At 58.0% G+C, this 27,320-nt stretch overlaps 2 protein-coding genes across 4 annotated transcripts in view; one reads left to right on the forward strand and one right to left on the reverse strand.

Annotated features, from left to right (window-relative positions):
- Positions 1–23,408, forward strand: part of Cerk (ceramide kinase) — a 36,648-nt gene extending 13,240 nt beyond the window's left edge. Inside the window, exons 2-13 of the mRNA XM_063243767.1 lie at positions 2,275–2,388; positions 2,932–3,054; positions 7,558–7,683; positions 8,661–8,724; positions 10,881–11,026; positions 14,404–14,478; positions 15,209–15,361; positions 16,020–16,125; positions 17,360–17,436; positions 18,118–18,323; positions 18,938–19,146; positions 21,454–23,408. Of these exons, the coding sequence (XP_063099837.1) occupies positions 2,275–2,388; positions 2,932–3,054; positions 7,558–7,683; positions 8,661–8,724; positions 10,881–11,026; positions 14,404–14,478; positions 15,209–15,361; positions 16,020–16,125; positions 17,360–17,436; positions 18,118–18,323; positions 18,938–19,146; positions 21,454–21,526 (1,472 nt within the window). The 3' untranslated portion in view covers positions 21,527–23,408. The remainder of the gene's footprint in view (positions 1–2,274; positions 2,389–2,931; positions 3,055–7,557; positions 7,684–8,660; positions 8,725–10,880; positions 11,027–14,403; positions 14,479–15,208; positions 15,362–16,019; positions 16,126–17,359; positions 17,437–18,117; positions 18,324–18,937; positions 19,147–21,453) is intronic.
- A 1,104-nt stretch (positions 23,409–24,512) lies between these two features.
- Positions 24,513–27,320, reverse strand: part of Gramd4 (GRAM domain containing 4) — a 65,741-nt gene continuing 62,933 nt past the window's right edge. For all 3 annotated transcript variants that reach the window (XM_063243764.1, XM_063243766.1, XM_023567344.2), the window contains exons 18-19: positions 27,007–27,075; positions 24,513–26,740 (exon numbers count right to left, since the gene is read on the reverse strand). In XM_063243764.1, coding sequence (XP_063099834.1) covers positions 26,636–26,740; positions 27,007–27,075 — 174 coding nt within the window. In that variant the 3' untranslated portion in view covers positions 24,513–26,635. The remainder of the gene's footprint in view (positions 26,741–27,006; positions 27,076–27,320) is intronic.

Consider the following 27,320-nt stretch of genomic DNA (forward strand, 5'->3'; position numbering starts at 1 on the left):
AGCAGCTGAGACACCCTGAAGTTGGTCCTCAGCCCCAGAGGGTCCTGTCCTGCCTCCCCGCTCCCTGGGCTGTGTGAAAGGAACCATCTTGGTCACTTGTGTGATACAGTTTATTGTGCAACGCAGTTTCCTTTGTTTCTGTGTCCTTTGCTACAATGCCCCCCCCCACACACACACACATCCCTGGAGGCGAGTTCCGGCCTCCTGTGAGCCTGGCCCTGGGCCCAGCATGAGACACCGGTGCCTCCTGTGGCTGCTGGAGGAGAGGACGTGCAGAGGTCTTGGGGGGTTGGTTTGGGCGCAGGGTTGCAGTGATGCGGGTGTCTGACTGCCTCCCCTTTTGTCCCCAAAGTCACCCTGGACCCGAGGAACCCCCGACCTTGTCAGCCTTTCAGGGCCTCCAGGCCTCAGAGGCCCAGCTCGACCCTCCTGGCTCTTATGACTCAATTTCCACAGATAGCGGCTCTGGAAGCCGTGCAGAGCGATGGCACCCACTGCCGCAGCGCATCCGGGAAGGTGCAGAGACTTTTGCGAGATTGTAGGTTTCCTAGCCAACCTAGGAAGCTAACCGCAAATTGTAACATCCTTTTATGTAAAGATACATTGTAAATCCCTGAGACTTTCCACAAAGCTTTTGGAATCCAGCCTGCTCCCAGGAGACCTTGCTGCTTCATTTTCTACCCTCATCCTGCCCCAGGTCCGTTTTTTTCAGGCCCTGGCTTGGTCACAGCTTGCCATCTGTGGAGCCCTGCCTGGTCCCAGCCTCTGCAGCTCTCTAAACTGCATGCCTGGGCGTGCTCGGGCTCCTCCTGCTCTTGGTGTTGGGAGTGTCCAGCTGTCACCTTTAGGGCCACCCGAGGCTGCCTTTCCTCCCCCTGCATACGGCTGGGAGGGCTTGGATCCCCAAGTGGCCCTGGCCTTCCTAGAGCCCTGTGTCCTGTCATGTGTCCCATCCTATTTGGTTTCTGAGCCAGAATTGTCCTTCAGGACAGATGCTGTGTCTCAGACTTGTCACAGTGGGTGGCCCAGGAGTCACCCCCTGCTGCTGGAGTGCTGCAAGCCAGTGGCGAGGGGGGCAGAGTGCCTGTGGGGGGGGGGCAGGGCTGCTGGGAAGCCTTAGCTCCGGTTAGGAAGTGAGGGGCCGAGGATGGGCCTGGTGACAGGACCCTCCCCTGGCACGCACAGGCCCTGGATGGGGTGGGACTGACCTTCCTTTCCGTTTGGGGGTTTCTAGTGAGAGGATGCTTTAAATCTTGTTCTTGAATTTTATTTATTTGCTTTTGGTCTTCTCGGGGATGGAACTCGGGAGCTTGTGCTTGCAGCACATACCGACAGCGGGCCTCATGTGGAGTTGGTGCGTGCGCAGAACCTGTCTCAATTCGTTTTCCATCCCCCCACCCCGCCGCCTCCCTCCCTGGTCCCTTTTCCATCTGAGGATGATCGACCCGTGCCCCGTTTCCCATCGTCTATCTCTTGTCTTGCTGTTTGTTTGGACTTTGGGTTCTCCTGTAAGAGAAACCACGCGGTATTATAGCTTGTGCGTCTGATTTGCTTATTTATTCATTTTGGTTTCTTTTTCTTTATTTTATTTTATTTATTTATTTTTGTCCTTTTCCTTTTTATCGGTACCAGGGATCGAACTCACGACTGCCTGCTTGCAAGGCAGGCGCTTATGCCGCTGAGCTAAATCCGCAGCCCCATTCTTTATTTTATTATAAAGAGGAAAAAGAAAAGAAAAAGGAAAAGCAAGAGAGATATAAACAACTACAAGAACAACAAAAAACCTCCAACAGTAACAATACGGGCTTTCAGAACAGGATGACGGGAAACACCGGTGTTTGTAGACTCACATGCTGTCAGCCAGGAGGGTTGCTTGGGTCCCCAGAGGCTTCTGATTTATTTCACTTGGCATCGTGCTCTCAAGGTGCATCCTGTAACTACAAATGACTCAAAGGTCCTCTTTTTTGATGCACACGGTGATCACCTGTCATCGGCCATTCGTGCCTGTGCTGGTTTGTCCTTTATGGGAAGCATTGCCCCACGGAGTGTAAATACCACGGTGTCTTCACCTACCCACCGGCTGCGTACCCAGGCCGCTTCCCAGATTGCACTTTTGGGGGTTGTGCCGCTGTAAACGCAGGCGTGCGTGGACCCTGGAGTAGGGGCTCTGTGGCTCCTTGGTCTGGTGAGAATCCTAACTTGGGTGGCTCGAAGCCTCCAGCCGTGGGTGGCCAGCACAGATTCTGAGGAGCTCGCTCGGCTGTGGTCTTACAGATGCCTGCTCGGTGCCTGTGTCTGAGATCATCGCCGTGGAGGAGACCGAGGCGCAGGGGAAGCACTACACCAGTGGCCGGTGGCAGAGGATGGAGAAGCCGTTCGCGTTCACAGGTGACGCCCCTTCCACCCATCTTCCCGTAGCTGCATTGAGATGGCAGAGATGGGGACTCACTGTCACACTTTGACGGGCTCACTGGTTTGGTTTACCTTTATAAAACCTTCTTAGGCCATTTTCCCCTAAGATTACTCCCAGTTACTGTTTTTTGTTTGCTGATTGTCTTTTTGAAGTTTTAAAATATGGCCTAAATGAGCTGAAAAATAGTACATTTTTTGTAGGAGAGAACTCAACCAGGAGTAATGGCACACAGCTGTAATCCCAGCACTGTGGGAGGCTGAAGCAGGAGGGTTGTCATTTTGAATGTGGCCTGAGAAACACTTGGCGAGGCCCTTTCTCAAAATTTAAAAACAAACAGTAAGGTCTCGGGGTGCAGCTCAGTGCGTGATCCAGGGTTCCATCCCTGGTACCGCCAAAGAGCACGCATGAGAGGACCCCAGTAGGTGTGCGGCTGTGCACGTCCATTGGCCTGCCTGGGAGCTCTGCCCAGGGGCCGAGCAGTGGCCGTGGCCCTCACTAACACACTGGTCTCCTCACAGTGCACTGTGTGAAGCGCGCCCGGCATCACCGCTGGAAGTGGGCGCAGGTGACCTTCTGGAGCTCCGACGAGCAGCTGTGTCACCGGTGGCTGCAGACGCTGCGGGAGCTGCTGGCAGGGCTGAGTATGTGCCTTCCTGTCTCCAGGGGCCCCGGGTCTGACAGGAGTCCGTTTTACTTGTTTCTGAATTGACTAAGCCGGGTGTGGGGGCGCACGCCTGTAATCCCAGCATCTGGAGGCTGAGACAGGAGGATTGCTGTAAATTCAAGGCCAGCCTGGACTACAGAGTCCCTGTCTCAAAAATCCCAAAATAAACATAGTAAAAATAGGTTGCCTAATTAATGGGCAGTGCACTGCACAGCCAGGCATGGTGGGGAGCCCCCACCCCCAGCACAGCCCGAGGCAGAGCCCTCTGCCCTCAGAACAGGCTCGAGCTGAGTGGGGGATTGGACCTGGCTGAGGAGAAATTGCTTCCCAGCTCAGCTGCCGGCATGTCCACCTGTGCCCTGGGACAGAGCCTGTGGCCGTGGAAGGGCAGCGGTGGCTCTGGACCTGCAACACAGAGCTCCAGGGCTCTGTCACATCCTGCCTTCAGCTACAGCCTGGTGGCAGCCTGTGCGGGGCTCCCCTCGGTGCCCGTCCAGACAGTGGCGCTAGTGTCTTTGAGGACGCTCTCCCCTTCTCTGGGCTTCAGGCAGCTGCTGGCGGGTGGGCAGGGGATTTGGTTTCTGCCTTTCTCTTCTCTCCTGGGCACCCGGGGCCCACCACCTGCCGTCCACCTCATTTCCTGCCACGTGCGCTTCGCCTCAGTTTCCCCGCTTCTCCCTTGGTCTCTGGGCTCCTCCTCCCACCCACACCCGCTCTCCCTTCCCCCCTACATGCCTGCTGTCCCCCTGAGGCTTGGGGTCTCCAACACTTTGAGTCAGTTTTACGGACACCCTTGGAGACGTGGCTCTGTTCCTTCCGGTTCACAGGAATAACCATCTGTCTGCACGTGTGGTAGAGCCAGCTGGTGTCTAAAAAGAGCACGTGAGTCTCTAACTGCAGCTCCTCTGACTTTCCCTCCGACTGTCTGACCTGCTTTCACATCTCTTGAAGTACTTTGCAGGCACGGAGGGTGCTTGTGTCCTGAGTGTGTGCCCGCCGAGTGTTCTCACTGAGCACCCTGTCACAGCACCAGGCCTGTGCCTGCAGCCCCAGGCCCCCATCCTCCCCCCAGTGACTGCTCCCCTGAGGGCCGCATGACCCCGGCTTTCAAACCAGCTGAGCAATAACAGCTCCGGCTCTGGCCCTGAGCTGAGCCCTGTGTGTGTGAGCTGTGTCCAGCTCACCGGGCATGGTGCGGGTTGTCCCCCTCACAGCTGTGACCCAGTTCGCTGTAAAAGGTCACCTGGGCAGCATCCTGGACTGCCACCGGCAGTGATGCAGTGACCGTGCCTGCACTTCCTAGCGGGGGCCGGGAGTCCCAAGCGCCCCTGGGCACCACATCGCTGAGTTGCTTCTTCATCACCGACTGGCCAGTGGATGTCTTCTCCCTGGGGCTTCCATTCAGGTCCACGCGTTTGGCCGATCCTCTCTTCCCTTAGTGATGGGTAGAAACTCTTTACATTCTGTGGACCCGGATCTTTTTACTGAGCTGATGAATTCTAGACACCTCCTCCCGTCCCGTGGCTCGCCTTGCTGTCTGTCTTTCTGTCTTGGCCCCGTCCCTGTCTCTCTTCTCTTCCTCTCTCTGTCTCTCTCTCTCTCTGCACTGTCTCTGACTGTCCACTCTCTGTCCCCTCCCTGCTCTCCTGTACTAGGAGTTGAACATTGAACCCAGGGCCAGGCGTGTGCCGCTGAGCCCCACCCGGCACTGCATTTTCCACTTTGGGACAGAGACTTGCTGAGTTGAATCTCTGGCCCTCCCGCCCCAGGAGGCTTCCTTCCGGGCGGCACCAGCGTGCCGGCCTTGAGTCTCTTGGTGAGCAGAACGCTTAGGAGAGCACATCTTTTTCCGTTTTAAACTGTAAGGTGGGTCCTACTGAGGTGTGCTGGCCGCTGCGGGTCTCGGTGCTGGTCAGAGCTCTGTTGTTCCCGCTCGCCCCGAGCCCACGTCGTTCTGGAGTTGGTGTTTGCGCATGGGGCCAGGAAAGTGGCCCGAGTTCACTTTCCTTGGAGAAAGCTGTGGCAGGACCGTTCTCTCCCCCACCGCCGTTTTGGTTTTTATCGTATATTGCTTGTACGTAGAAGTTGAACAGAGCCCTGGGTCTGGCTTGCACCCAGTGACCTCGCTCCTGCGTGCTGGCCGTCAGGTGACTCCAGGAGTTCCTCTGGTCTCAGTCCAGCTGGCCGTGCGTGGTGACAGCTGCATTTCTTCTGCTCAGCTCTTCTTCTTTTGCCTTGGTTTTTGCCCAGGTGTGGACCAGTGATGTCACTGCAGTATGCAAAGTATCCAACATCTTGCCATTAAAAGTTCCTCCTACTCCTGGGAGGCTGAGGCAGGAGGACTGTGAGTTCCGTGTTGCCCGACAGGGCAGCGTAGTAAAAGCCCGTAGTAAGAGCCCGTATGTGAATAAAAAGGCCGGGCGGGATGTGGCTCAGTGGTTCGGCACTTGGCTGGCACACTCCAGCCCCTGGTTCCGTTCTTGGGACTGAAGGGGAGAAAGGAGTGTTTGTAGGTTTTTCTGACCTATTTTAATCAGAGGCTTGGTGCGGTGTCACAGGCCAGTCCCCAGCACACAGGAGGCGGAAGCAGGACGGTCACTGTGAGTTTGAGGCCAGCCTGGGCTACCTGGTGAGTTCATTACATAGTTCAGACCAGGCTGAACTACATTATAAGACCCTGTCCAAAAAAAAAAAAAAAAAGCCGGGGACATATCTCAGCAGCACAAGTGCCTACCTGGCAAGTGCAAGGTCCTGAGTTGGATTCCTGGCACCCACCCCCTCCAAATTCCCTGCTAATCCTAATTTTCTGAGGGTTTTGGTTTTTTAAGACCTAGATGGGTGCTGGGTTTGATGAGTGCTTTTTCCTCCCCTCGTCTCTTTCAGGATGAGAGAGACCTGTGTGTTTTGTGTTCACTCTTTGAGTTACCCACCGAGTGCCCAGAGAAAGCCCACTTTAACAGCCCAGGCCAGCTCCTGACACCGCCTTTGTTTAGGTGAACTGGGGCTGTGACCTGTGGGGCCACCTCGTCTGCTTTGCTGTCTGGGTCACAGGGGCCTCGCACGAACCCCTGGGGTCCCCCGTCCTCGTCCTGGAGGAGTCGAATGATATGGAGGTGGCTGAAGGAATTCCGTAGTGAACTCGGGGCAGCCTGAGCTTTCCCGGCAGGAAGGTTTTCTTAATGGCTTCGGGCTCTTTTTTTTTTTTTTAACGGGTACCAGGGATCGAACTCACAACCGCCTGCTTGCAAGGCAGGTGCTTATGCCGCTGAGCTAAATCCCCAGCCCCGGCTTTACCAGACTTTCTGTTTCCAGCGTTGTTGGTGAATCATGGCTTTGGAGAAGTTCATCGTTTCAGGTTTTAGATTTGCCAGCATGAACTGGTGATGAGTCCTTTCATTTTCTCTGTGACATTGGTAGCTTCCACGGTGGCCTCCCCTTCAAAGCTCGGGCGCCTGTGTTTTGTCCCTTTTGCACTGCTGGTTTTGTTAGGAATTTATCAGTATTAGGAATGTTTGCAGGAAAGCCAGCGTTTGGCCATACAGATTTTTCCTCTTGTAAATTTCCCCTGCATCCACCTCGAGCGCTGTGAAACTGAGATGCTACGAGAACACTGTGGTGGACACTCATGTGTGTTCCCTCTCTGTCCACTAATGGCTCGCCGTTCTTGCTGCCTTTCCGAGTAAGTGAGGCCGCCCCACTCTCACGTGTCCTTAGCCAGGGGCAGTGTTTGATCCGAAGCCCAGGGCTCAGCGCAACACAGCCTCTTGGGCGCTGTCCCTGTCATGGCCACAGCCCCCATGGGCCGGCCACGTCCCACCTGTGTGCTTGCCATCCCGGGCTGGGCAGGCGGGTCCTGCTCTTTGCCTGTGGGGACCAGTGCCAGGATAGGTAGGTGGGTCCAGGCTCACCCAAGGACACAGGCTTTCAACCTTCTTGTTACTTTTATTTGTTAGTTAGGTTTGTTGAGTGACAGAATCTATTTGACCTGTGGATTATGGGAGTTGCCCTAAGAAGATGGGGGGCTCAGGAAACCTTGGCGAAGGCTTCTGGCGGGTTTCTACAGGGACAGAGGCCACAGCCACGGGCCCAGTGCCCCCTCTCCCCCACATCGGGCTTTCTCCTGCATCTGCTGCTCTCTCCCCAGCCCCTTTCTGAACACCTGGTTCTCATCTCCTGCACCCCAGAAGTTCATCCTGGTCCCTCGAACAGGGGCCCCAGCTGCCCAGGCCCACACCTCACAGGCCTGGGGAACACGCTGTCCTTGCTGGAAGCCAGGGCCTTCCTTCCACCTAGCGGCCTGAGAGGGTCCTGTGGCCCCCGGGCTGTCGCTGTCCCTCGTCTCAGTCCTTTACTGTGTTGACATCCTTTCCTGGAGTCACGCTGCGCCGAGCTGGGCAGCCCTGTGCTCGTTTCCGTCCGGTGCACAGGGCGGGTCTGAGCTCGGTGCTCACCGCAGGCTCCCCCATGTGCTTACTCGTAGCCTGCAGACCCAAGCACTTGCTGGTGTTCATCAACCCGTTCGGAGGGAAGGGCCAAGGCAAGCAGATATATGAGAGGAAGGTGGCGCCTCTGTTCTCCCTGGCCTCCATCACCACCGACATCATCGGTAAGGCCGCCCCCGAGGCGGGCGCAGGTAAACCTGGGAGGGGTTCACACACAGTCACTGGAGAGCTGGGGGTGGCGGTGCGTGCCTGAATCCCAGCTCTCCGGAGGCCAAGGCCGGAGCAGCACCTTGAGGTCCAGGCCAGCCTGGGCTACACAGGGAGACCCTGTCTGAAAAAGCCAGACAAATACGTATATATATATAAGAGAAGACTTTATATGTATTAGAGAAGGTTTTTATCCTATAGGACTATTTTAAACAAAGTAGAATATTTTACCTACCAGAATAAGAAAAATAATGCCATCTTTCCTGTGAGTAGCGAGGTCTTAGCATAGAGAGTTCTGAAGCAAAATGCTAAGGTAAAAACACAGATAAGGGGCGGAGCTTTCCATAGTTCCTGCAGGAAGAGACTGGAGGGCCCACGCCTGGACACTGCACCGGCCCTGGGTGGCGCTTTAAGGAGTTTAACACGCCCTGGTGCATGCCCATGCCCTGGTGCATGCCCATGCCCGGTGCCACCCCCGCAGGACCCCACGGGGTTTCCTGTGATGGATGGAAAGCCTCAGGCCATGCAGGTGGGGCTCCTGACACCTTTTGCCCTCCATGTGTGTTTTCTAAGCTGTCCCTAGAACCAGGCGCTGTCCCCAGGCCTGGGAGACACAGCCGCCCCTGCCAGCCTTGGGTGTGTGGGGTGCCCACGGGGCCGGGCAGGTGGAGCGCAGCACCCGGGGCCACAGGAAGTCCTGAGCCAGGACTGCGCTACAGAGGCTTTAGGGCTTGTGCCGCCCGAGGGGCGCAGGGGCTGGGGCGGGCAGGCTGCACCTGATGCCTGCTGAAGTCCGGAGAGGAACCTGCTGTGCAGGAGGGGAAGGCGCGGCACAGAGGTGTCAGTGCTGGGAGAGGTCACTGGCTCACAGCTCAGTGCCCAGAGTGCCCGGGGTCCTTACGGGGCCCCCACCATGCCCTGTTGTCTCCCACAGTCACTGAGCACGCGAACCAGGCCAAGGAGACCCTGTACGAGATCAGCCTAGACACGTACGACGGGTGAGTAGGCGCCCTTCCCTGGCAGAGCCCGGGGCACGCGGGGACCTCGGGTCCCACTTAGCCCCCGCGAGGCAGCGGCCCCCATGCCTTTTCCCCTCAAGACTTTTTCCTGCAGCGCCGTCTCTGCGTGGGGAAAAGCAGCCGATTGCAGGGTCTCAGGAAGCGGAGCCGAGCCACTTTCATGGTTTAGCTCCGGCTTTCCTGTCACTACCTTTGGAGCCACGTCCTGTCATTAGAGACTTCCCCCAGACTCTGCTTTCTGTCACATCCACATCTGGGAGTTCTGCAACACTTTACTCATTTCTTACTTCTCCCTGTACCTGTGGAGGCTCTTTCCAATTTTTCTCTTAAAATGGGAGCCTTCTTGTGTGTAACTCTGTCTGCCTGTACCGATTTTGAAGGTCCTTTTCTTCCCAGCGCTGGCCTGCGCGCTCTCCCTGGACTCTGTGGTTCTCACCCTGTGTCCCTGCTGTGTGCGCCAGCATCCTGGTATCGTCACTCTCACAGTCCTCCCTGAATTGGACTTGTGAACATCTTTAATTTTTTTTTAGAAATGTGTTTATCTGCAAACTGATTTTCTGCTTTGAATTGATTTTTATGTTCTTGGTGCAGTTTCTGTGAGCCAAGTTAAGTTGTTTGTTCTTTTATCCAACAAGCCATAGGTGATTCGTAACCTGTTGTCATATTTTTTTGCAAATCTTTTTTCTGGTTTTTAAACTGTCCTTTAATTTTGCTCTGGCATTATGTGTAGTTTCCACCTGTATGCACTGTGTTCACCGTAAGCTGTTCTGAGTGCTTAGACTTTCTTCCTTCGTCCCAGGTTTAACTACACTCTATCACTGTTTGCTTTGTAATCGCTGGGCTTTGTGGTTTCATCTCTCGGTTGGCTCTCGGGACGTGCAGGTGATGTGTAATACATTGAAAGTGAATTTCTAAAGATCAGGACTCATTCTGTGGAGCTTGCTGAAGGGCTGTCAAGCCCGGCCTGGGGTCCTGAAGTCAGAAAGGGAGTGAAGGTCCCTCAGTCCGGCAGCGAGCTGATGCTGGAGGCCTCTCCTCCCCTCCCCACCAAGCTCTGCAGGAGAGCTCAGCAAGCCCCTGGCCTGCGGAGTTCACCCCACATCAGGACTCACGTGAGCTGCAATGTCACGGGTAGAGCTGGGTCACCCAGCCACCGTTCGTGGCCAAGGGGCCAGGGGTCTGCAGCCCTGGAGCTGGGGCCTGGGTGTGGTCCGTGAGCACTGCTGAGTGCCCCACGGGTGTGGCAGGCATCACTGCACTCTCCAGGACCTGAGCCACAGCCCCTGTCCTTGAAACCATAGTGACCCAGGGGCAGGCACAGGCACAGTGACAAGGTGGCCAGGGGTACATCCAAAAGTGTGCTTCATGACCCAGCCCTGGAGGCTGCCCTTAGTCCTATGCCCAGCACACAGCCAGGCACTCTGACCACTGTCCCTTAGGTCCCTTAAGCCCTGCCCTTGCAGCCACGGTGCAGCCAGCTCCTCAGTGCCGAGCCTCTGCTTCACCAGGGAGCTCTGGGCTTGCCCTGGGCTCTGAGCGCGCCCCCTGCCTCCTCTCTCTGACCATTGCTCTGCTCTGGTCACGCCCAGCCCGGCGGCTCTCTGCAGCCCACCACCTGCCTCTGCCAGCGATTTGCGCTGTGAGCATAGAGCTGTCCTCCCAGGGAAAGTCGGTCACTGCACCAGGCCAGGTCAGGCAAGTTGAGGATGCTGCGTGCACGGGGTCTCCAACCCTGTCCTCCCATGAGGGCCTGCCTGGTACCCTCGATGCAGTGGCAGGTCTGCCCTGCTGGGAGGTTGGTTTTACTTTTTACTCGTCTTGGCTTTTGCAGTGCTGGAGCTCCAACCTGGGATCTCCTGCATGCCAGCTTGTCCCTGGCTGCACTCCAGCCCGCGTTGGGGCTTTGATGGAACTGGCCAGGGGCTCTCATATGTCCGGCTCCACCTGGAAACCCCAGATGTCCCCGCTCCCTGAAGTTGGGCCGGGTGTGGTGTGGGTCCTGTGGCTGGCGGGGCTTTCTGAGAGCCTCAGTCCCAGACACCTGCCGCACCCGACCTTGGGAGCTGTTCTGATGCTGGCGGCCGTGGCCGCCCTGTGTGAACTACACTGGGCGCTGATGACCTGTGTCCCCGCAGCCTCGTCTGTGTGGGTGGTGACGGCACGTTCAGTGAGCTGCTGCATGGTCTCATTGGGCGGACACAGAGGAACGCCGGTGTGGACCAGAACCACCCCCGGGCCACGCTGGTGCCCAGCGCCCTGAGGATTGGCATCATCCCTGCAGGTGAGGTGCGCATGGCTTTCCTCGTCCCTGTCCTTGGGGAGGATATGTGTCGTCCACGGTGCTCGGCACACCAGGACAGGACCGGATTCCTGGGACTGGCCTCTCTGTTTCCCTGGAACCTCCTTGCTGTGTGGAAACTGGACTTTTGTCACCATCCAGGGAGCTGAGTGCTGCCAGGATCTGTGTCCTGGGCCCTAGCACCACACCATCGATCCGAGCCCCCAGCAGCGGATGGAGTAAAAGTGACCGTGGCTGGTGGGGGCCCGTGGGGCTGAGCCACCTGGTGCATGGGCCAGGCAGGTGGCAGTTCTGGGGTGGCTTCTGGAAAGGTGACCTCAGCTGATGTTAGGGAATAGGAACTGGGGTGGTGTACACAGGAGTCCTGGGGGAAGGGGTGAGTGGGGGTGGAGAGGAAAAGCAGTGGGGACTCACAGGCCCCCCTGGCTTCGTGGGTGCCTGGACTGTGTCCTGATGTGTCCCCCTGATGGTGCAGCCACTACCTTGCAGGGAGCACCGGTTCCTGGGGCAGTTTTGGTGTTAACCCCGGGTGCTGCTGTCCCTACCTCTGCAGGCGGCCTCCCCTACCCCTGATGACCCATCCCTGCCCTTGTTGCTTGGACACTGGCAAAGCCTCCCGCAGACGCAGCGTGATGTACTTTCCACAGTCAGTCCCATGACTGTCCCATGCATGGTGCAAACCGGAAGCCCTGTAGGAGGTCAAGCTGGGCAGGCAGGGACACAGACAGGAGGTTGAGCATCCCAGGAGGGATGCCCTCTCCGCTGTCACTGCTGCACCAGCTTCTTACCAAGTCTCCAGGACAGGGACTCACCCTTTAAACTCCGCCCTCAAAACCCCATCTGGTGACAGATCCTGTGAGTCATGGTGCCGGTCACCTTGTCCACTTGGTGGAGGCCTCAGGGATGACTTCAGGACAGAGACTCATCTTTAACAGGATTTCTGTTAGCCTCGTGGCCTGTGAGTGTGATCATTTTAGGCTGATAACGATCTCAGTTTTAATTATGCATAAGCAGAGCATCAAGGAAGTCGCCGTAGCTGTGGGGCAAGTTCTGAAGGGACATTACTTAGTGTCACTGGCCTGGATGAGCACGCAGCCACTCCTGGGGACCAGGCCCGTCAGGAAGGCCTGGCTGGGGCAGAGGGAAGCACTCGACTGACCCCTTGCAGTAAAGCCGAGGTCTTCAAGCTGTCCCCAGGGGTCTGAGCAGAGCCCTGTGGGGTTCACGTAAGGCTTTAGGAGTGGGTGGCAGGGGTGTGGGTGGGGCCCTGGCACAGAGGCCCCACAGCTGTCCTGCGGTGGGCAGAGCCCCTCTGCTGAGTGCTTGCAGTGTCTGCATGCACCCGCTCGCCTTGCTGGCTGGTGCTGGTCCAGAGGGCTTTCCGCTTCTTCAGGTGGCCAGATGCTGTGCCACGTGAGTCCCTGTGCCCCTGAGGTCAGTGGCCTCACCCGCCTTCCTCTCTGTGTGGCTTCCGTGCCACTGAAGCCTGGGCGCCGGTGACGTCCGTGTGCACACCCTGGCCCGGAGTCCCAGTGCTCCCTTGGTCTCCCCGTGATGGACACATTCTCCTGGCCGGCCGTGAGGTCTGATTCCGTCAGCCCGTGGGGCTGCTGTGTCCTGGCCTCTCGGTTTGTGCTTCTGTCCCTTCCCGGAGCCCCAGCCGCCTCATTCCATCTGGGCTGCCCCAAACCCTTCCCACCGGCTCTGCTTCCCTTTCTGTCTGACCCTAGGACTTTGGACAGCTCTCACCCTGGAGTGGGTTGTGTGTTACAACTGTCTTCAAGTTAGGTGTTGTTTGTTGGTTTGTTTTTGAGACAGGATCTCACTACGCAGTCCAGGCTGGCCTTGAACTCACTACCTAGCTCGGGCTGGCCTCAGACTCACAGTGATCCTCCTGCCTCAGCCTCCTGAAGGACATAGGCATGTACCACTGCTTGATCTTTTTTTTTTTTTTTTTGGTCTTTTTCCTTTTTATCGGTACCAGGACCACTGCTTGATCATGCCCAGAAAGTCAAGTTAGGTTTTTGTCTGTTAACGCTGCCTGTGTTGTGCTCACGATGACATGAATTTAATTTTCCTGTACTCTAAATTATTTTTCCCGTGAGGCTCTTACCTTGTTTACGAGAAGTTTGCAGGTGGTGTGCAGAAACCTAAACCCTGAGCCACTGCAGCTGAGAGCAGACTACACAGCTAGCGGAACAGAGGGGCCCGCAGTGTCACCGCAGTCAGGAGGCTGAGGCAGTCATGTGCTCAGAGAGTGGGGGTGGGGCAGCTGGAGCGGAGGGTGTCCAGGTCAGGGCAGCAAGGGCATCTGGGTGGGGTCCCCCTCGAGGAGGACCTTGTGAGACCCTGCCGTGCAGTGTGGGAGTCTCCCTGGGGAAGGGACACTTGACTGCCCTCAGATCCCTCCCTGCATTTGGTTCCAAGAGCTGAAGGAAGTGTTGGTCCAGCCCCAGGAGAATCCGGTGACCTGGACCCTGGCTGGGGCTCTCGGTGTCTCTGCACTCCATGTGGCTCTGGGCAACTTGGCAGGGACTTGGGGCAGGGAGGGGAGCACCAAGAGCTGCCCCCTGATCCCAGCCTTGCCAGCCTGGGAGATGGGGTAGGGGCCAGAGGAAATCACTGTCCAAGTCCACGTTAACAGCTTGAGCAGGTCGGGGACCTGTGCGGCTGCCCCCTTTTCTTTGTCCTGGGGATTGAGCCAGGACTCGCCTAGTGGGCGCAGTTGCTGGACCTGTGGAGGCAGTGAGGGCTGCACCCCCGTCCAGGCCTTGCAGGGTGGGAAGTGGCTGTCCCCGCGGCAGGGGTTTCTCAGGGGCCCAGCTACAGGCGGCCTGCGATGTGCAGGGCTGAGCCCTGGCCGCTCAGTGGACACCACTGTACAGTATGTGGTTCCGGGAATTGAACCCAGTGCTGGTTTTTTTCTCTGTTTCTTTTTGAGACAGGGTCTCTCTATGAAGTTCAGGCTGGCCTTGAGCTCACTTTGTAAGCCAGTCTGGTCTCAGAACTCACAATGATCCTCCTGCCTCAGCCTCCCGAGTGCTGGGATTACAGGAGTGTGCCACCACCTCTGGCTAAGCCCAGGGCTTTTGCACTTGACTACATCCCCAGCCTTTTTAAAAGTCTGAGGCAGGGTCCCACTAAGTTTGTGCGTTGCCCATGCTGAGCTTGAGTTAGTGATCCTCCTGCCTCAGCCTCCCTAAGTGTTGGGCTTACAGGTGTGCACCGCCAGGCTGTTCACTGCTCTTATTTACTCTGGGGCTGTGGAAAGAGAGCACAGGGCGCCCTCACTCAGCAGGGAGGCCCAGCTTTCCAGTTCTAGGCTTTTCGGTGACACCACGGTCCTTCCTTCCTTGCAGGTTCGACGGATTGTGTGTGCTATTCCACCATGGGCACAAATGATGCGGAGACGTCTGCTCTGCACATCGTGGTCGGTGAGTCCTGCTCGGCGCTGAGCCAAAGTGCAGACCCGGGCCCAATCCACGCCCAGAGCCCCCACACTTGTGCCTGCCACTGCCCATTCCACGGGCTCCCCGGGTGTCCCCCGGGAGTGCCAGCCCCTCTGTGTTATTGTCCCCTGAGGACTCTGTCCACGACATCACCCCCGCTTCCACGTGTACCCAGTGGCTCTGCTGGATGCCCGCTGTCCCGAGGGCAGGAAGTAGCCTGTGTCCTCTGTGCTTGCCAGGCAGGCACTTATGCCACTGGGCTAAATGCCCAGCCCCAATCCTCGTCCCTCTTTAAAGGGAACCCCGTGTCACTTGGCATTTGCAGAAACGTTCTGTTCAGAAGTGGCCATGTAGGGGCATTTTTTCTTTGTTATTAAAGACCAGGTGTTGCTGTGCAGTTCAGATGGCTTTTGAACACGCAGCAGCCCTCCTATCTCAGCCTCCTGAAGGCTGGGGATACAGGAGTGTGCCACCACGTCCTCTGGAGTCTGTATCTTTAAATGTTGTGTACTTTTCCTGTCAGGGCCACTTCCTCTCGGTAGTGACATTAAGGCCTTGTGGGTATATTCTTGTCCTCTTGCCGAGAATGTTTTGGAGGTTTGAGTCACGGGGTGGCCTTTGAATCAGAATCAGAGCAGGCAGGGATGGTGGCATTTGGGTTGACAGCTTGGCTGCGCCCCCGATGCACAGCCTTCACCGTGGCGCTGTCCCGCAGGGGACTCGCTGCCCATGGACGTGTCCTCGGTGCACCACAACAGCACACTCCTGCGATACTCAGTGTCCCTGCTGGGCTATGGCTTCTATGGGGACGTGATCAAGGACAGCGAGAGGAAGCGGTGGATGGGGCTGGCCAGGTACGACTTCTCAGGTGAGTCGGGGCGGCATGCCATGTGGACACTGCCATCCGTGTTGCAGACGCCATCTGACTTCACCCACAAAGCCCCGCTCCCCCGCATGGGTGGCAGTGGTGCGGTCACCCAAATCTGTTCCTGGGACCCAAACCTGAGTCACCTCACACCCCGGGGAGGCATCTGGAAAGTGCGATGAAACAGAGGAGGAAGTTAGACTGGGGAAATGTGTCTCCCCATCATGTGGAGCTGGTGGCGTGGCTGGAGTCGGCCTGCGCTGGGGAGCCCCTTCCCCTGCTGCTGCCCCAGGCTGGGCTCAGGGCTGCCACACAGAGGCCCTGGGCTGATTGTCCCAGCACATGCATCTGTCTCCCCTGCACAACCAGGTAAAGCCCAGCCCGACTGGACATCTCTGGGTCTCAGCCTTGGTGGCTATCAGTGTCCCCAGGGAGCGTCAGAATCCATGCCCTGCACTGTCCCGATCGTCACGCAACAGGAAGTGACCACATGTGGGGAGGGCAAACCCCTGCAGCTCCCTCTAGGGGCCAGAGAGCTCCACTCCTTCCCACCTGCAGGCCAAGGCTCCCTGCATGCTTGGTGACATCAGCCACAGGAGCTACTGTCCTTTGTGGCCTGTCGTGACCCTGTATGTTTCCTCCCGGCCACTCTCTGTCCCAGGTGTCAAGACGTTTCTGTCGCATCACTACTATGAAGGGACGGTGTCCTTCCTGCCCGCACAGCACACTGTAGGGTCGCCGCGGGACAAGAAGCCCTGCCGGGCAGGGTGAGTGCACCCCACCATTGTCCTGGGTTGGGGCTGTCCGGGCCTTTGCTCCTGCGCTGAAGTGATGCTGCAGGTATTGGGTCTCCGCGGGGTGCAGGAGTCACACGCTCACTCTCCAGGCCCGTGACATGTGTGGCAGCCTGGCTCCAGTGCAGACTTGGTAGAGCAGGGCTGCTGTGGGCCAGGGCCTGTCACTCTGGAGTGAGGATGACAGCGGAGCGCTGGCTTTGAACCTGGTGGCTCAGCGGGTGGAAGGGCGTGGGAGGAAGCAGGAGAGTCGGAGGGTGCTGTGTCAGCAGCCAGCCAGGAAGGCTGCAGCCCGACCTGCTGCAGGCAGAGACCCTCTTCCCTACTCTACCCCAGGGGAGCCCCTCCAGCATTTTGTCCCTCCCCAGGTGGGACTCCCCAGGTCGGGCCTGGTTGGGGGACCCTAGCCCGGCCCCAAGTCCCTCAGAATGCGAGAGGGCGCTGGATCTGAGTGGACAGGGCAGAGCAGTGCTGGGAGGGGACACGGAGGAGGCCGAGGTACAGCTGGGGCAGCTGGCAGGCCGGGCCGCTTGCAGGCCTGGTGGGCCCCACCCTGTGTACACTCGGGCATGTGTGCGTGCATCAGTGAGCCCCCTCCGCACACAGTGCAGAGCTGATGACATTGAGCCCATTACAACACCGTCGCCAGCCTTGCACGCATCCCCAGGCTGCACAGCCTCGTCAGTGACAGTCTGTCCCCGGACCTGGCGACTGTCCTTGCCTCGTCCCCGTCCTCGCTCCTCCTGTAAGTGCAGCCTTGAGCACTGCAGCCGTGACTCAGTTATTGAGGAGCCCATTTCCTAGGGTGGGGCTGGTCTGTGTGGGGTGCGGCTCCAGGCTCATGGCTGAGTTCCCAGCACCCCAAGTTGGTCCTTTGCTTGTCACTATTGGAAACAGGCACTCTGTCACCGCACGTTGCCTGTGAGGACGTGTGCACCCACCTGGCCGCTGGGTCCAGTGTGTGGCCTCATGTGACACACACAATATTTACCAGCTTTGGAGAGGAACGTGGTGATGCATGGGTGGATTTAAAAGTCGATCTAAGTTTGAAAGCTCAGACGTGAGCACTAAAGGAAGCGCTTCCCTGAGCCTTTGAAACTTAACCGTCTGTTACAGGGAAAGACGGCAGTGCTCCTACAGAGGCCAGCACTGTCCTTCAGGGCCACATCCACTCATCAGGGCAGGTGACCCTGTTCTTGTCTTCCAGGTGCTTCGTGTGCAGGCAGAGCAAGCGCCAGCTGGAGGAGGAGCAGAAGAAGGCTCTGTACGGCCTGGAAAACACCGGTAATTCCCGTGGACGTGTTTCCGCGTGAGCCGGGCTCGCCGCGTGAGCTCCCTCTGCTTTCTCTCTCTCTCTTGCTCTGTGCCTCCATTTCCGCCCCAGCACTGGGCAGCCTCAGGTCATTCATTGCCACTTAGCGACTCTGGCACCCTGTGCTGCAGCCACTGCCATGAGGTTCGGCCCAGGCCCCGGCCTCCTGCAATAGAGCCGAGGCTCAGCTGACCTGTTCGGGCTGCACTGGAGGAGCAGCCAAGCTGTGCCAGCCTGTGGGGCCTCTGTCCCCTCAGACAGAGTCTAGTGGAGCAGGCCCGGCTGCCTGCCCAGCAGACCTCAGCTCCGGGTTCGAAGCCTGAATTTCATGGCATCTTCCTGTCACAAAGCCTTGTGATCTTCTCCAGCTGTTTAAAACGTGGGCGCCATTCCAGGCTCATAGGCTGCTGCCCACAGTCAGAGGGTGGCCGACCCCGTTCTGAGTCTGTCCCCTGGGAGCAGTGGCTAGCACAGTGGGGTCTTCCGGGAGGGGACCCCTTGGACCCAGCGCTCAGTGCCTCTCCCTGGGCTGGGACCGCTGAGGGTGCTGCATGGGAGGCAGGCTGAGTGTCGGTCCAGAGAGAGCGTGTGGGGGGACTTCCGCTGCCCTGTGCACCCGGCGGTGACATCTGCCTGCTTCCTCCCTGCCTCAGAGGAGGTGGAGGAGTGGCAGGTCATCTGCGGGAAGTTCCTGGCCATCAACTCCACAAACATGTGCTGCGCATGTTCCCGGAGCCCCAGCGGCCTGTCCCCAGCGGCCCACCTGGGAGACGGGTCCGCCGACCTCATCCTCATCCGGAAGTGCTCCCGCTTCGACTTCCTGCGGTTCCTCATCAGGCACACAAACCGGGACGATCAGGTGGGCTCCTTGGTCTCTTCTGTTTGGGCACCGTCTGTGTAGGCCATCCAGGGGGCCGTGGTTTCTCTGGGAGGGAGGGGGAAATCGCGTGGTTTCCGTGTCTCTAGTTTGTTTTTTGTTTTTTGGGTTTTTTTTTGTCTTTTTCTTTTTTATTGGTACGGGGATCGAACTCACAACTGCCTGCTTTCAAGGCAGGTGCTTATGCCGCTGAGCTAAATCCCCAGCCCATCGTGTCTCTAGTTTTAAACTGCTGGTCATGTTACTCCTGGTCAGAATACATTAGTGTAAATCTCGCAGCTGTCATCTCAGTGCTGGGAGGCCGAGGCAGGATTGCCTTGAGTTCAGGGTTAGCCCCAACTGTGCGCTGAGACCCTGTCTCAAAAACAACAACAACAAACACCCCAGAAATCTGCACACCATCAGCAGGAGCTGTGAGCGCTTCTGCTTACCTGTGCTCCCTCCCTGGAGCTCTGGCCACTGCCTGGGTGGTCCTGGGTGCCACCTGGTGTCCAACAGAGTAGGAGGCCCAGCCGGGCCACCCGGGTACAGGGTGGGCGCGCAGCGGGCAGTCGGCGGCCCCCGGGATCAGCTTTCCCGTGCGCCTCCCCCTGCAGTTTGACTTCGCCTTTGTGGAAGTTTACCGCGTCAAGAGATTCCAGTTCACCTCGAAGCACACGGAGGAGGAGGACAGCGACCTCACGGAGCGGGGCAAGCAGCGGTTCAGGCAGATCTGCACCAACAGCCCCTCGTGCTGCTGTGCAGCCCGCAGCAGCTCCTGGAACTGCGACGGGGAGGTGCTGCACAGCCCCTCCATCGACGTCAGGTGAGCGGGCACCCCAAAGCGTGCCATGGGCTGCAGATGCCACCCGGCCCTCCACACCTGTGACAGCCAGGGCCCAAGTCACCGTGGCTCCCCTCATCCTGTTCCCCAGATGTTGAAGACGGACTTTCTCTGGTTTGGGGTTGGGGGTGCATCGTGTTTCCCAGCTATGGTGCCCAGGCTTCGAAGTGCCCCCCCGATCCCGTTCTCTTTCCTGGCCCCCCCTTGCCCAGGGCTGTTGTGGGTCTCTGCTCTGGCAGTTTTTCCTCTGTGGCTGAATTCAGAGCAAACGTAGCCCATCTATGCAGGCTTCCTGTTCCCCTGAGCCCACCAGCTGATGTGGGGTCTGGTTGTGCCCGGGGCACAGGGGATGGAGGTGGCCCTGGAGGCAAAGGGGACCCGGATAGCGGTGGTTGGGCCCAGAAGGTCTTGTGTTCTGGCCATAGTGAGACCCTCTTATTGTCCTCTTTGCAGTCTGGGAAGTTTATATTTATAATCCCGAGGGACCATGTTCGGCGTCCTGGAGAGTTAATTTTACTCTGTCACCTCCAATGCAACTGGGGTGAGAATAAAGACACTGAGTTACGGGCAGCCAAAGGTCCTGAGTCTGGGCCAGCCGAGGGCTCACCCAGAATTTTTTATTGTGAAGAAGGAAGTGGTTCGGGACGAGTGACAGTGAGGGTGGTGTGAGTGCGAGGGCCCGGCTGGCACGGAGGCCGCAGGCACCCCTGCGTTGTGCAGAGACAGGGAACAGCAGAGAGCCCGATCCGCGTGACACAGCGGAGGCAGCCTCTAATGTTTGGGGCCGGTGCTTTGTCCTGCGAGTCTGGGAGCATTGGCTCTGTTACCTCGCCGTGCTTAACCGTTTAGAACGTGCGATTGCTGCGTGGCTTTGAAGATTACCCATCAGCACCTCCACCTGCCCTGTGTGTGTTGCTTAGAGCCAACTAAAGGGAAAGGAAGCAGCTTACCCAGCTCTGTGTATGTGGAACGGGGCCGGGTTCAGCCAGCGGAGGTTATTGTTCTGTATTCAAGAAGAGCCATCCGTGTGGCCTTGTACAAAGCCCATTGGAGGGCGGGTCAGAGCCGCCCTGGGCCAGCACATGGGGCAAATGGGCACCCCGGGCCCCGGGCACAGTGCAGCGCCAGGCCTGCCCTGGTGGCTGCCCGTGGGGTATGGGAGTTTATCTTCCCTGAACCAAGGCTTGGCCTTGGCACCCGTGGGACCACCGAGTGTGTTGGCACAGCCCTCCCGGGTGGACTTGTGTGCACTGAGGGCTCCCTCCCCGTGGAGACCCCAGCAGCAGGGCTCTGAGTCAGCTGCGGGCGTGAGGACGCCGAGCCTAGGAGCAGTGTGCAGCTCTGGGTGGCGTCTGAAGCTGGGGGAGAGCACAAGGAGGTCACTTCCAGGGAGCAGTCTCAGCCACCAGCAGGTCCCTGTGCCACCCCGTTCTGTGGCTGAGTGGTCACAGTGCTAGGTTAGAGGCCTCCCCTCCTTAGCACCAAGTGACACAGGCGGAGGGGCAGGAGGCCTTGGGGGCTCCTCCACAGTCTGGGGTCCACTGCTCCTGTTCCTTCCGGCCCATGTGGCAGTGAGCACCCGGAGTCCTGTGAGGCCTGTGGACCTGCAGGGGCCCTAGGAAGCCCTGCAGGCCAGCCTTGGTATACACAGGGACCAGCCTTTAACTCACTCTACAAGTTTGGGAAATCAGTTTATTATTATTATGTTGAGGTACTGGGGGTTGAACCCAAGGGGTGCTGTTCAGCTGAGCTACACCCCTTCTTATTTCAAGATAGTTATAGTAAATTGCTCAGGTAGGGCTGGAACTTGTGATCTTCCTGACTCAGCCTCCCTCAGTGCTGGGGTTACAGGCCTATGATTACACCATACCTGACTCATAAAATTATTTTTCGACGTTGGCTTATGTTTTTATTAAAGAGAGAGCATGCTTTCAACATTAAAGGCATTCTTGAGGAGCTTGTGCTGTCTTGAATAAGAAATAAAAAGGGCTGTCTAACGTTGTGGGGGACCGTCAGCTCCAGGGCCTCAGGCCGGGCAGGGACCTCCAGGACCCCGACCCACCCTTCCATCCTGGGCTCCTCCTGTCCTCACACATGCAGTTGTCCTGCATTGTGACCCCAGGGCCAGTGGCCTTGGTGCTGAGAGGGAAATCGAGGCAAACAGTGCATGCACAGTGGATTTGCCAGTGCACTGGGATCTGAGGTCCTGGTCTGCCCAGCGTGGTGGAGGGGATCACCGTGGCCTGGTGGGGCACGCGCTGAGCCTGCTGCCTGGTGCTTTGTCTGCAGGGTCCACTGCCAGCTGGTCCGACTCTTCGCCCGAGGAATTGAGGAGACCCCCAAGCAGGAATCGGATAGCTGAGGATCTGCTAAGACGTCACCCACCTCACACCTGGACAGACAGAAGATTGCTGCAGGCCAGTTACGTGGAGCTATATATAGATACATCTCCAGTTAGAAGTTTATTTTTGATAGGTAAATCTTGGTTTTAGGGAAAACTCCCTGGTCTGCAATTTTGTGCACATGTCTGTTGCCTGAAGTTCCCGGGATTCTGCGAACAGCGCTGGCCAACATGGGGTGTCGGCATCTTACATTTTAAGGATCCCAGCAACGCAGGTGGAAAACAGCTCTTTGGTGGCTCCATTGCAATAATTTTAGAGACATCGTAATAGGAGCGCTGTCCAAACACCAGGTCAGCCCATCTGGACAGGGTAACCGCCACGCCCGTCTGACCTGCTCCGCAGAGCTTGTTCCAGGAACTGTTGGTGGCATGTCGTCTGCACAAGCCGGTGAGCCCCGGCTCCGTCTTCCCATCCACCCTCCGCTGTGATCAGACTTCGCAGTGTGACTCTCGCTGAGCCGGGCGGCCCCCTGGCTCACAGCAGCACTCGGCAGCCCCTGCCACTGAGAGGCACAGGGCAACACGTGGCAGCGGCATCTGCGTGACAATCTAGTGGGAGCAGCCCAGGGTGCTGGGCTCTGCAGAGGGACCGGGGCTGTCCAGCCCCACGGTGACAGTGTGGCTAGCACAGCTGGCCTGTGCAGGGGACGGAATGTAGCTGGTGGGAAATTCACAGGGAGCGAAGGCTGTGTGGACTTCACAGTGAAGGCCCCTGCCTTTTGGGGACCCTGGGGGTCCCCCATTCCAGCAGGGTTGCTTTGGTACAGGCCCTGCCGGTGCAGAGTTCCAATTTGTGCTTATTTATTGGGAGTCTCATCCTCAACAATCTGAAGAGCATCAGTGCTGGCTGGCTGTTTAGTATCTGTGCTCCAGGGGACCGCTGCATCCTGCTGGGCCCGGCTAGGCCTCTCGAGCTGTGGGTGGGCCTCAGCTGGGTGCCTGGCTTTCCTCTGCCTTCAGGCTGTGAGTCTGATAAGATGTATGGAAAGTAGTCTTATTTGAAGTATAAGAATGTGCCGCTTAAACTTGACCCGAGTTGGGTCCCTGAGTGGGGTCTCGCACAGCTCCCTGCAGGGCAAGGGCCTGCACGGGGTCCCCTAGTAGCTGTAGCACTTGACAGACAGCAGCTATTTTTAGAATTTCTTGCATTGATCTTAAAAGCATCTATGAAATTTCCTGTTTCACCATTCAGTCCCACCTGGACCAAAAGGCAGCTTTCAAGGGGGATTTTTGTTTTTCTTTTTTTTGGTACTGGGACTCAAACTTCTGACCTCGCCCGTGCCAGGCAGGCAAGGTGGCTCTTCACAGGTAATCCTGTGAGTCAGGGGGTGTGAGAAGCGGTGCTTGAGTGAAGTCTTGGTAGAAACAGGAAACACACTGCTGTTCCCTTCACATTTGTCCCGGCTTGGGGGAAATGGGGGTCGGGCTGGCGGTTCCTCGTGGGCCTGGACCTCTGTGCCCAGCGTTGTGTGTGCACCCTGGGGCCCAGCTGGCGCCTGCTACCCTCAGGGTGTCCCAGCATCCCTGGAAGCCTTGGAGCAGGGACCCAGGCCAGAGCTGCTTCCCGGCCGGAGGCTGTGCTCACCATCCCGGTGCTCACAGGCGTCCGGGCTCCTCTTGAGTCTCCGGGCACCAGGGGACCGCTGCACCCCCGAGCGGGAGGAGAAGGTGGTGTTGGGCCAGGGTCCTTGGGTGGTGGGTTTGTGGGTGCTGGGGCGCACGCTGGAAGTGCCAGGGGGAGACAGCACCGAGTCTCTCTAATCTTGCTGGTTTCAAGATTAGAATATACTGTATTCGCTCTGATGTGTTTGAGAAGGCAAAAATAAAGTTACTTTGGGCAGAATTTGGCATTTTTTTTTTCTTTCAGTTCACACTCTTGTCAAAGCAGAACGTTGTTCATGAAGACATGTGGACGGCTTAAAGAATAAAAACAAAGCCCACAAGTGTGTTGCTGTCTCTCCCGTCATTGGGGCCAGTGGTCCCCATTGTAAAATCCGAGGCAGCCCCGGCCACTTGTCTCTGGGCTCAGATTCTCCAAGGGGAGGGGAGACGATGGCCCTGCAGCTGGTCTGAGGAAAGTCACCTGGGTAGCACGCCGCCATCCTGGCCAGGCTGGTCCCCAGCCACACAGCCTGGGAGTCAGGTGTGAGACTCCAGCAAGGGGCGCCTGCCGAGTGCCCACATTGCGCCCTTCCGCACCGCCCCACTTTGGCCTTGGGAACCAGGTGCAAGGTCAGGCGGTACTGGGCCTGGGTCCGGCTGTGGTGCCCTGCAGTTATGCAGACTGGGGACAAGGCGTGGGAGAAGGCATGCCCGAGGGGCGGAGGACTGGCCTATGCAGGGAGGGGCCGAGGGTGTGTCTGGCAGCTCCCCAGCTCCTTCATCCCACCTACCAAGGAGGACAGTGCCTGCTGTGGCTGGTTGATGATGGATGGGTGGATGATGGACCGACAGATGCATAGATGGGTGAAAGATTAATGGACTGTATAAATGTCCAGCCTTACCTGGCCACACCCCTGGGGTTTCCATCCAGCTCCAGCTCCCTTCCGGGGTGGGGCAGGTCTCTGTCTCTTGGGGGTTCACAGAAGCCAGGTGTTACCATCAGTGTGCCCGTCACAAGCCTGTGCTCTATCCCAATGGATTTGGAAGCCGGGTGGGTTCTTGAATCCCTCTGTCCAGTGTCTGGGTCAACCAAACCACTAATGTCACCAGGAACCTTCTGTCCAGTGTTCCGGGAGGCGGGCTGCCATGACTGCTAGGGTGACCCCTGTCCCAGCCCCATGGCGCTGGCCTCCAACCCCACCCCCACCAGTGCAGCCTTACCCTCTGCCAGCATCCCCTCGCCATCGGCCCCCAGGAGCAAAGGAATGTGGGGGTTCCATGGCGCCTGGGGGCTGCCCAGCCTGCTCCAACCACCCCAGCCTGCCAAGGAAGCGGAGGGCCTGAGTCTTAGCACAAAGCATTTTAGGTTTATTTAAATAAAAATTATAATTTATACAAGACTTTTTCTTTAAACAAGGTTTTCTTAAAAAAATGTGACAAGGAATTTTTCATCGGTTCCTCATACAGTACAATCCTTTTGCTGAACAAAAGTTACACCAGTAACGATTATGTACACATCCAAAATAGACTCAAGCTTCAGACATACAAAATTTAACATTCATTCTAGTTTAGTGATTAGTCATAGAAATTAAATATCCGCCCAGATTAACACTCCCACAGGACCGTGGTGTCTCTGACAGGCCCAGGCTTCATCCAAGACCCTGCTGCTGCCTGCCTGTGCAACTTGGGGTGACACAAGGCTCCCACACACACCTGATGGCTGTGCCCAGCAGGCCATGGCCAGTCTTCATTGCCCTTCTCCAAGGAAGGGCCTCAAACGAAACCACACGGCCTGCAAGAAGCCCTGTCCGCCAGGCCCTCCCCACAGTGCTGTGGACAGGAAGTACTCCCTGTCCACATGATCCCAGCACCGGCCAGGGAGAGGTCATACCATCACCCATGGGCATCACCCACACAGCCATCCTGGGGTCACCCAGGTCCTGCCCAATTCCATGCACTGGAGAGTGGGGTCTACTGCTAGGCTGAGCCACACCAGGGCTCTGCCTTCAGCGCTGGGGGCACAGGGACCTGTGTGCAGACCTGGCTGGCTGTGCCCTGTCCCTGCACCAGCTGCAACCCTGCAGCCCCTGGGCAGGGGTATCATCAGCCCCCAGCCCACACCTCACTCTCGAGCCGGCCAACAAGGATTCAGAGCAAAGGTAAAAATCACATTTGAAAAATGATACAAAAATAAGAAAAACAGCTTGCTCTCTGTAAAAAATATAATCTGTTTCTTCAAAAAACAATCTCAGTGACACCTGAAAGGCCCAGGACAAGCTGAAGAACTGAAGAGACTCTTCAGAAAGCGAGCAGGTCACAGGTGGCCGCGGCCCTTGGAGGCCAGGCCGTCCCAGGATTCAGTGTCTGCTTCTTGTCACTTCAGATCTGTATGCAGACGACATCCCGGGGTGAACCAAGCCCGGGAGCCGCGCCCTCAGCCTCCACAAGAGCCAGCGCTTATCTGAGCCAGGGCGAGCAGCCCTGTACGGGGTGGCCTGGTGGTGCTGTGTGCCCGGCCTAGCGACACTGGGCACCCAAGGGTGGCAGAATACTGTCAGGCGTCAGGGGTGCAGGGTGGCCCTGCCCCACAGCAGGATGTGCTCCCAGCCACCCTCTATGGCAGATGGTCCACCCAGGGGCTCCTGCTGCCCCACAGATGGGAGGGACCTGCAGCCCTGGCCTCTGCAGGGCACCTCCTTGTGTGCTTGCAGCCCGGAGGCCAAGTTGGCCCGCCTATCGATTTTCACCTGAGAGCAACCATAGCTCAGCACCCCAAGTCCTCCTGTCGTCCCCTCCACGGAGCCGTGTTGGGGAGATGTGCTTTCACCTTCAGACCCCTCTACCCCTCCTGGTCACCAACTGCAGGCCCCAGTCTCCGCCTTCCGTGCCAGGAAGAGGGGGGTCCCCAAATGCCTAGCCTCACTGCTCCCACAATCCTGTCCTGGGGCCAGGCCCTGAGCTCCAAGAAGCCCAGCTGTAGGTCAGCTCGAGGGAGACTCGCTGGCCACTTCCAGGCAGCTGCCGTGGGGGCTCAGGTCCACTCCTTCCTGCCCCCAGCAAGAGGGCACATGGACGCATTCGGCAATGGCTTTGATGGGGAGCTTCTGCCTCTGCACAGCAGTGGCCTTGGGGGGTCACAAGAGCCTCCAGGGTAGCCGGTGCCAGTCAGTACCCAGGCTGCCTGGAGATAGAGGTGCTGTGCCTAGGAGGCCCCAGTTAACAAGGCCCAGTGCATCATCTTTCCAACAAGCCCTGCGGCCCCCTGCGGCCACGTTCACTAAGTGCCTCCTGTGCCCACCAGGGGCAGCGGCACCTCCTTGGGGGCCCTGGCCACTGGACAACAGGCTCTGCAAATGCAGCCAACCCAACAGAAACCACAGGAGGGGAATTATTGCAAAAGGTCCCCGGGAGGGTCGCTCTGTCCCACACCGAGTGTTGAAACGCTTCTGGCAGCGTCCAGGGTCAGTACTAGCTGTCCCCACCCGAGGCTGCTGCAGATGTGATCTTCATGTACTGACTGAAGATGGTCTCGAAGGCCTCGTCCCTGTGCACCATGGCGCCGAACACCAGCGGCTAGGGGGAAATGCCGTCCGTGAGCAGGGTCCCACCCTGAAGGCTCAGAGAAACTGAGGCAAGAGACGGGGAACCTGGGCTCCAGGCTCGGCCGCCCTTCCGTGAGTGTCCATCTGTCTTGTGACCTCATCCCCCAAAGGCTGCAACCACAGGATGCAGGCCAAATGTGCAGTCTGCAGCTCCCTGCCCAGGGTGATGCCACCACCAGTCCCAGAGCTGAGCCCCAACCCTCGTGCACCAGGCACAGCTGCCCACCTGCCACTTACCTTCTGGGTCGATGGTGTTGACACAGCAATGCCCATGCCCGAGCCTGGGAGGACAGACAGGACCTTGTACTGAAAGACAACAGCAGTGTCACCACAGCCCCCATTCGGGGCTGCACCAGCTCCCCACCGGCCCAGGGCGTCTTCCCACCAAGCACACCAATGGCGAGACCCAAGGGACCCGCCACACCCCAGCCACAGAGGACAAGGATCTGCAGGCATCTCCTGACCCAACTGAGAAATGGGACCTGCACTGGCTGGCGGCCTGGGCGAGGCTGGGGAGGCGGGACCTGAGGCACAGTGCGGGGAGCAGGCTC

Source organism: Cavia porcellus, unplaced genomic scaffold (assembly GCF_034190915.1).
Source record: "Cavia porcellus strain 051 isolate PalLab524CR breed Dunkin Hartley unplaced genomic scaffold, mCavPor4.1 scaffold_40, whole genome shotgun sequence".
NCBI lineage: Eukaryota > Metazoa > Chordata > Mammalia > Rodentia > Caviidae > Cavia > Cavia porcellus.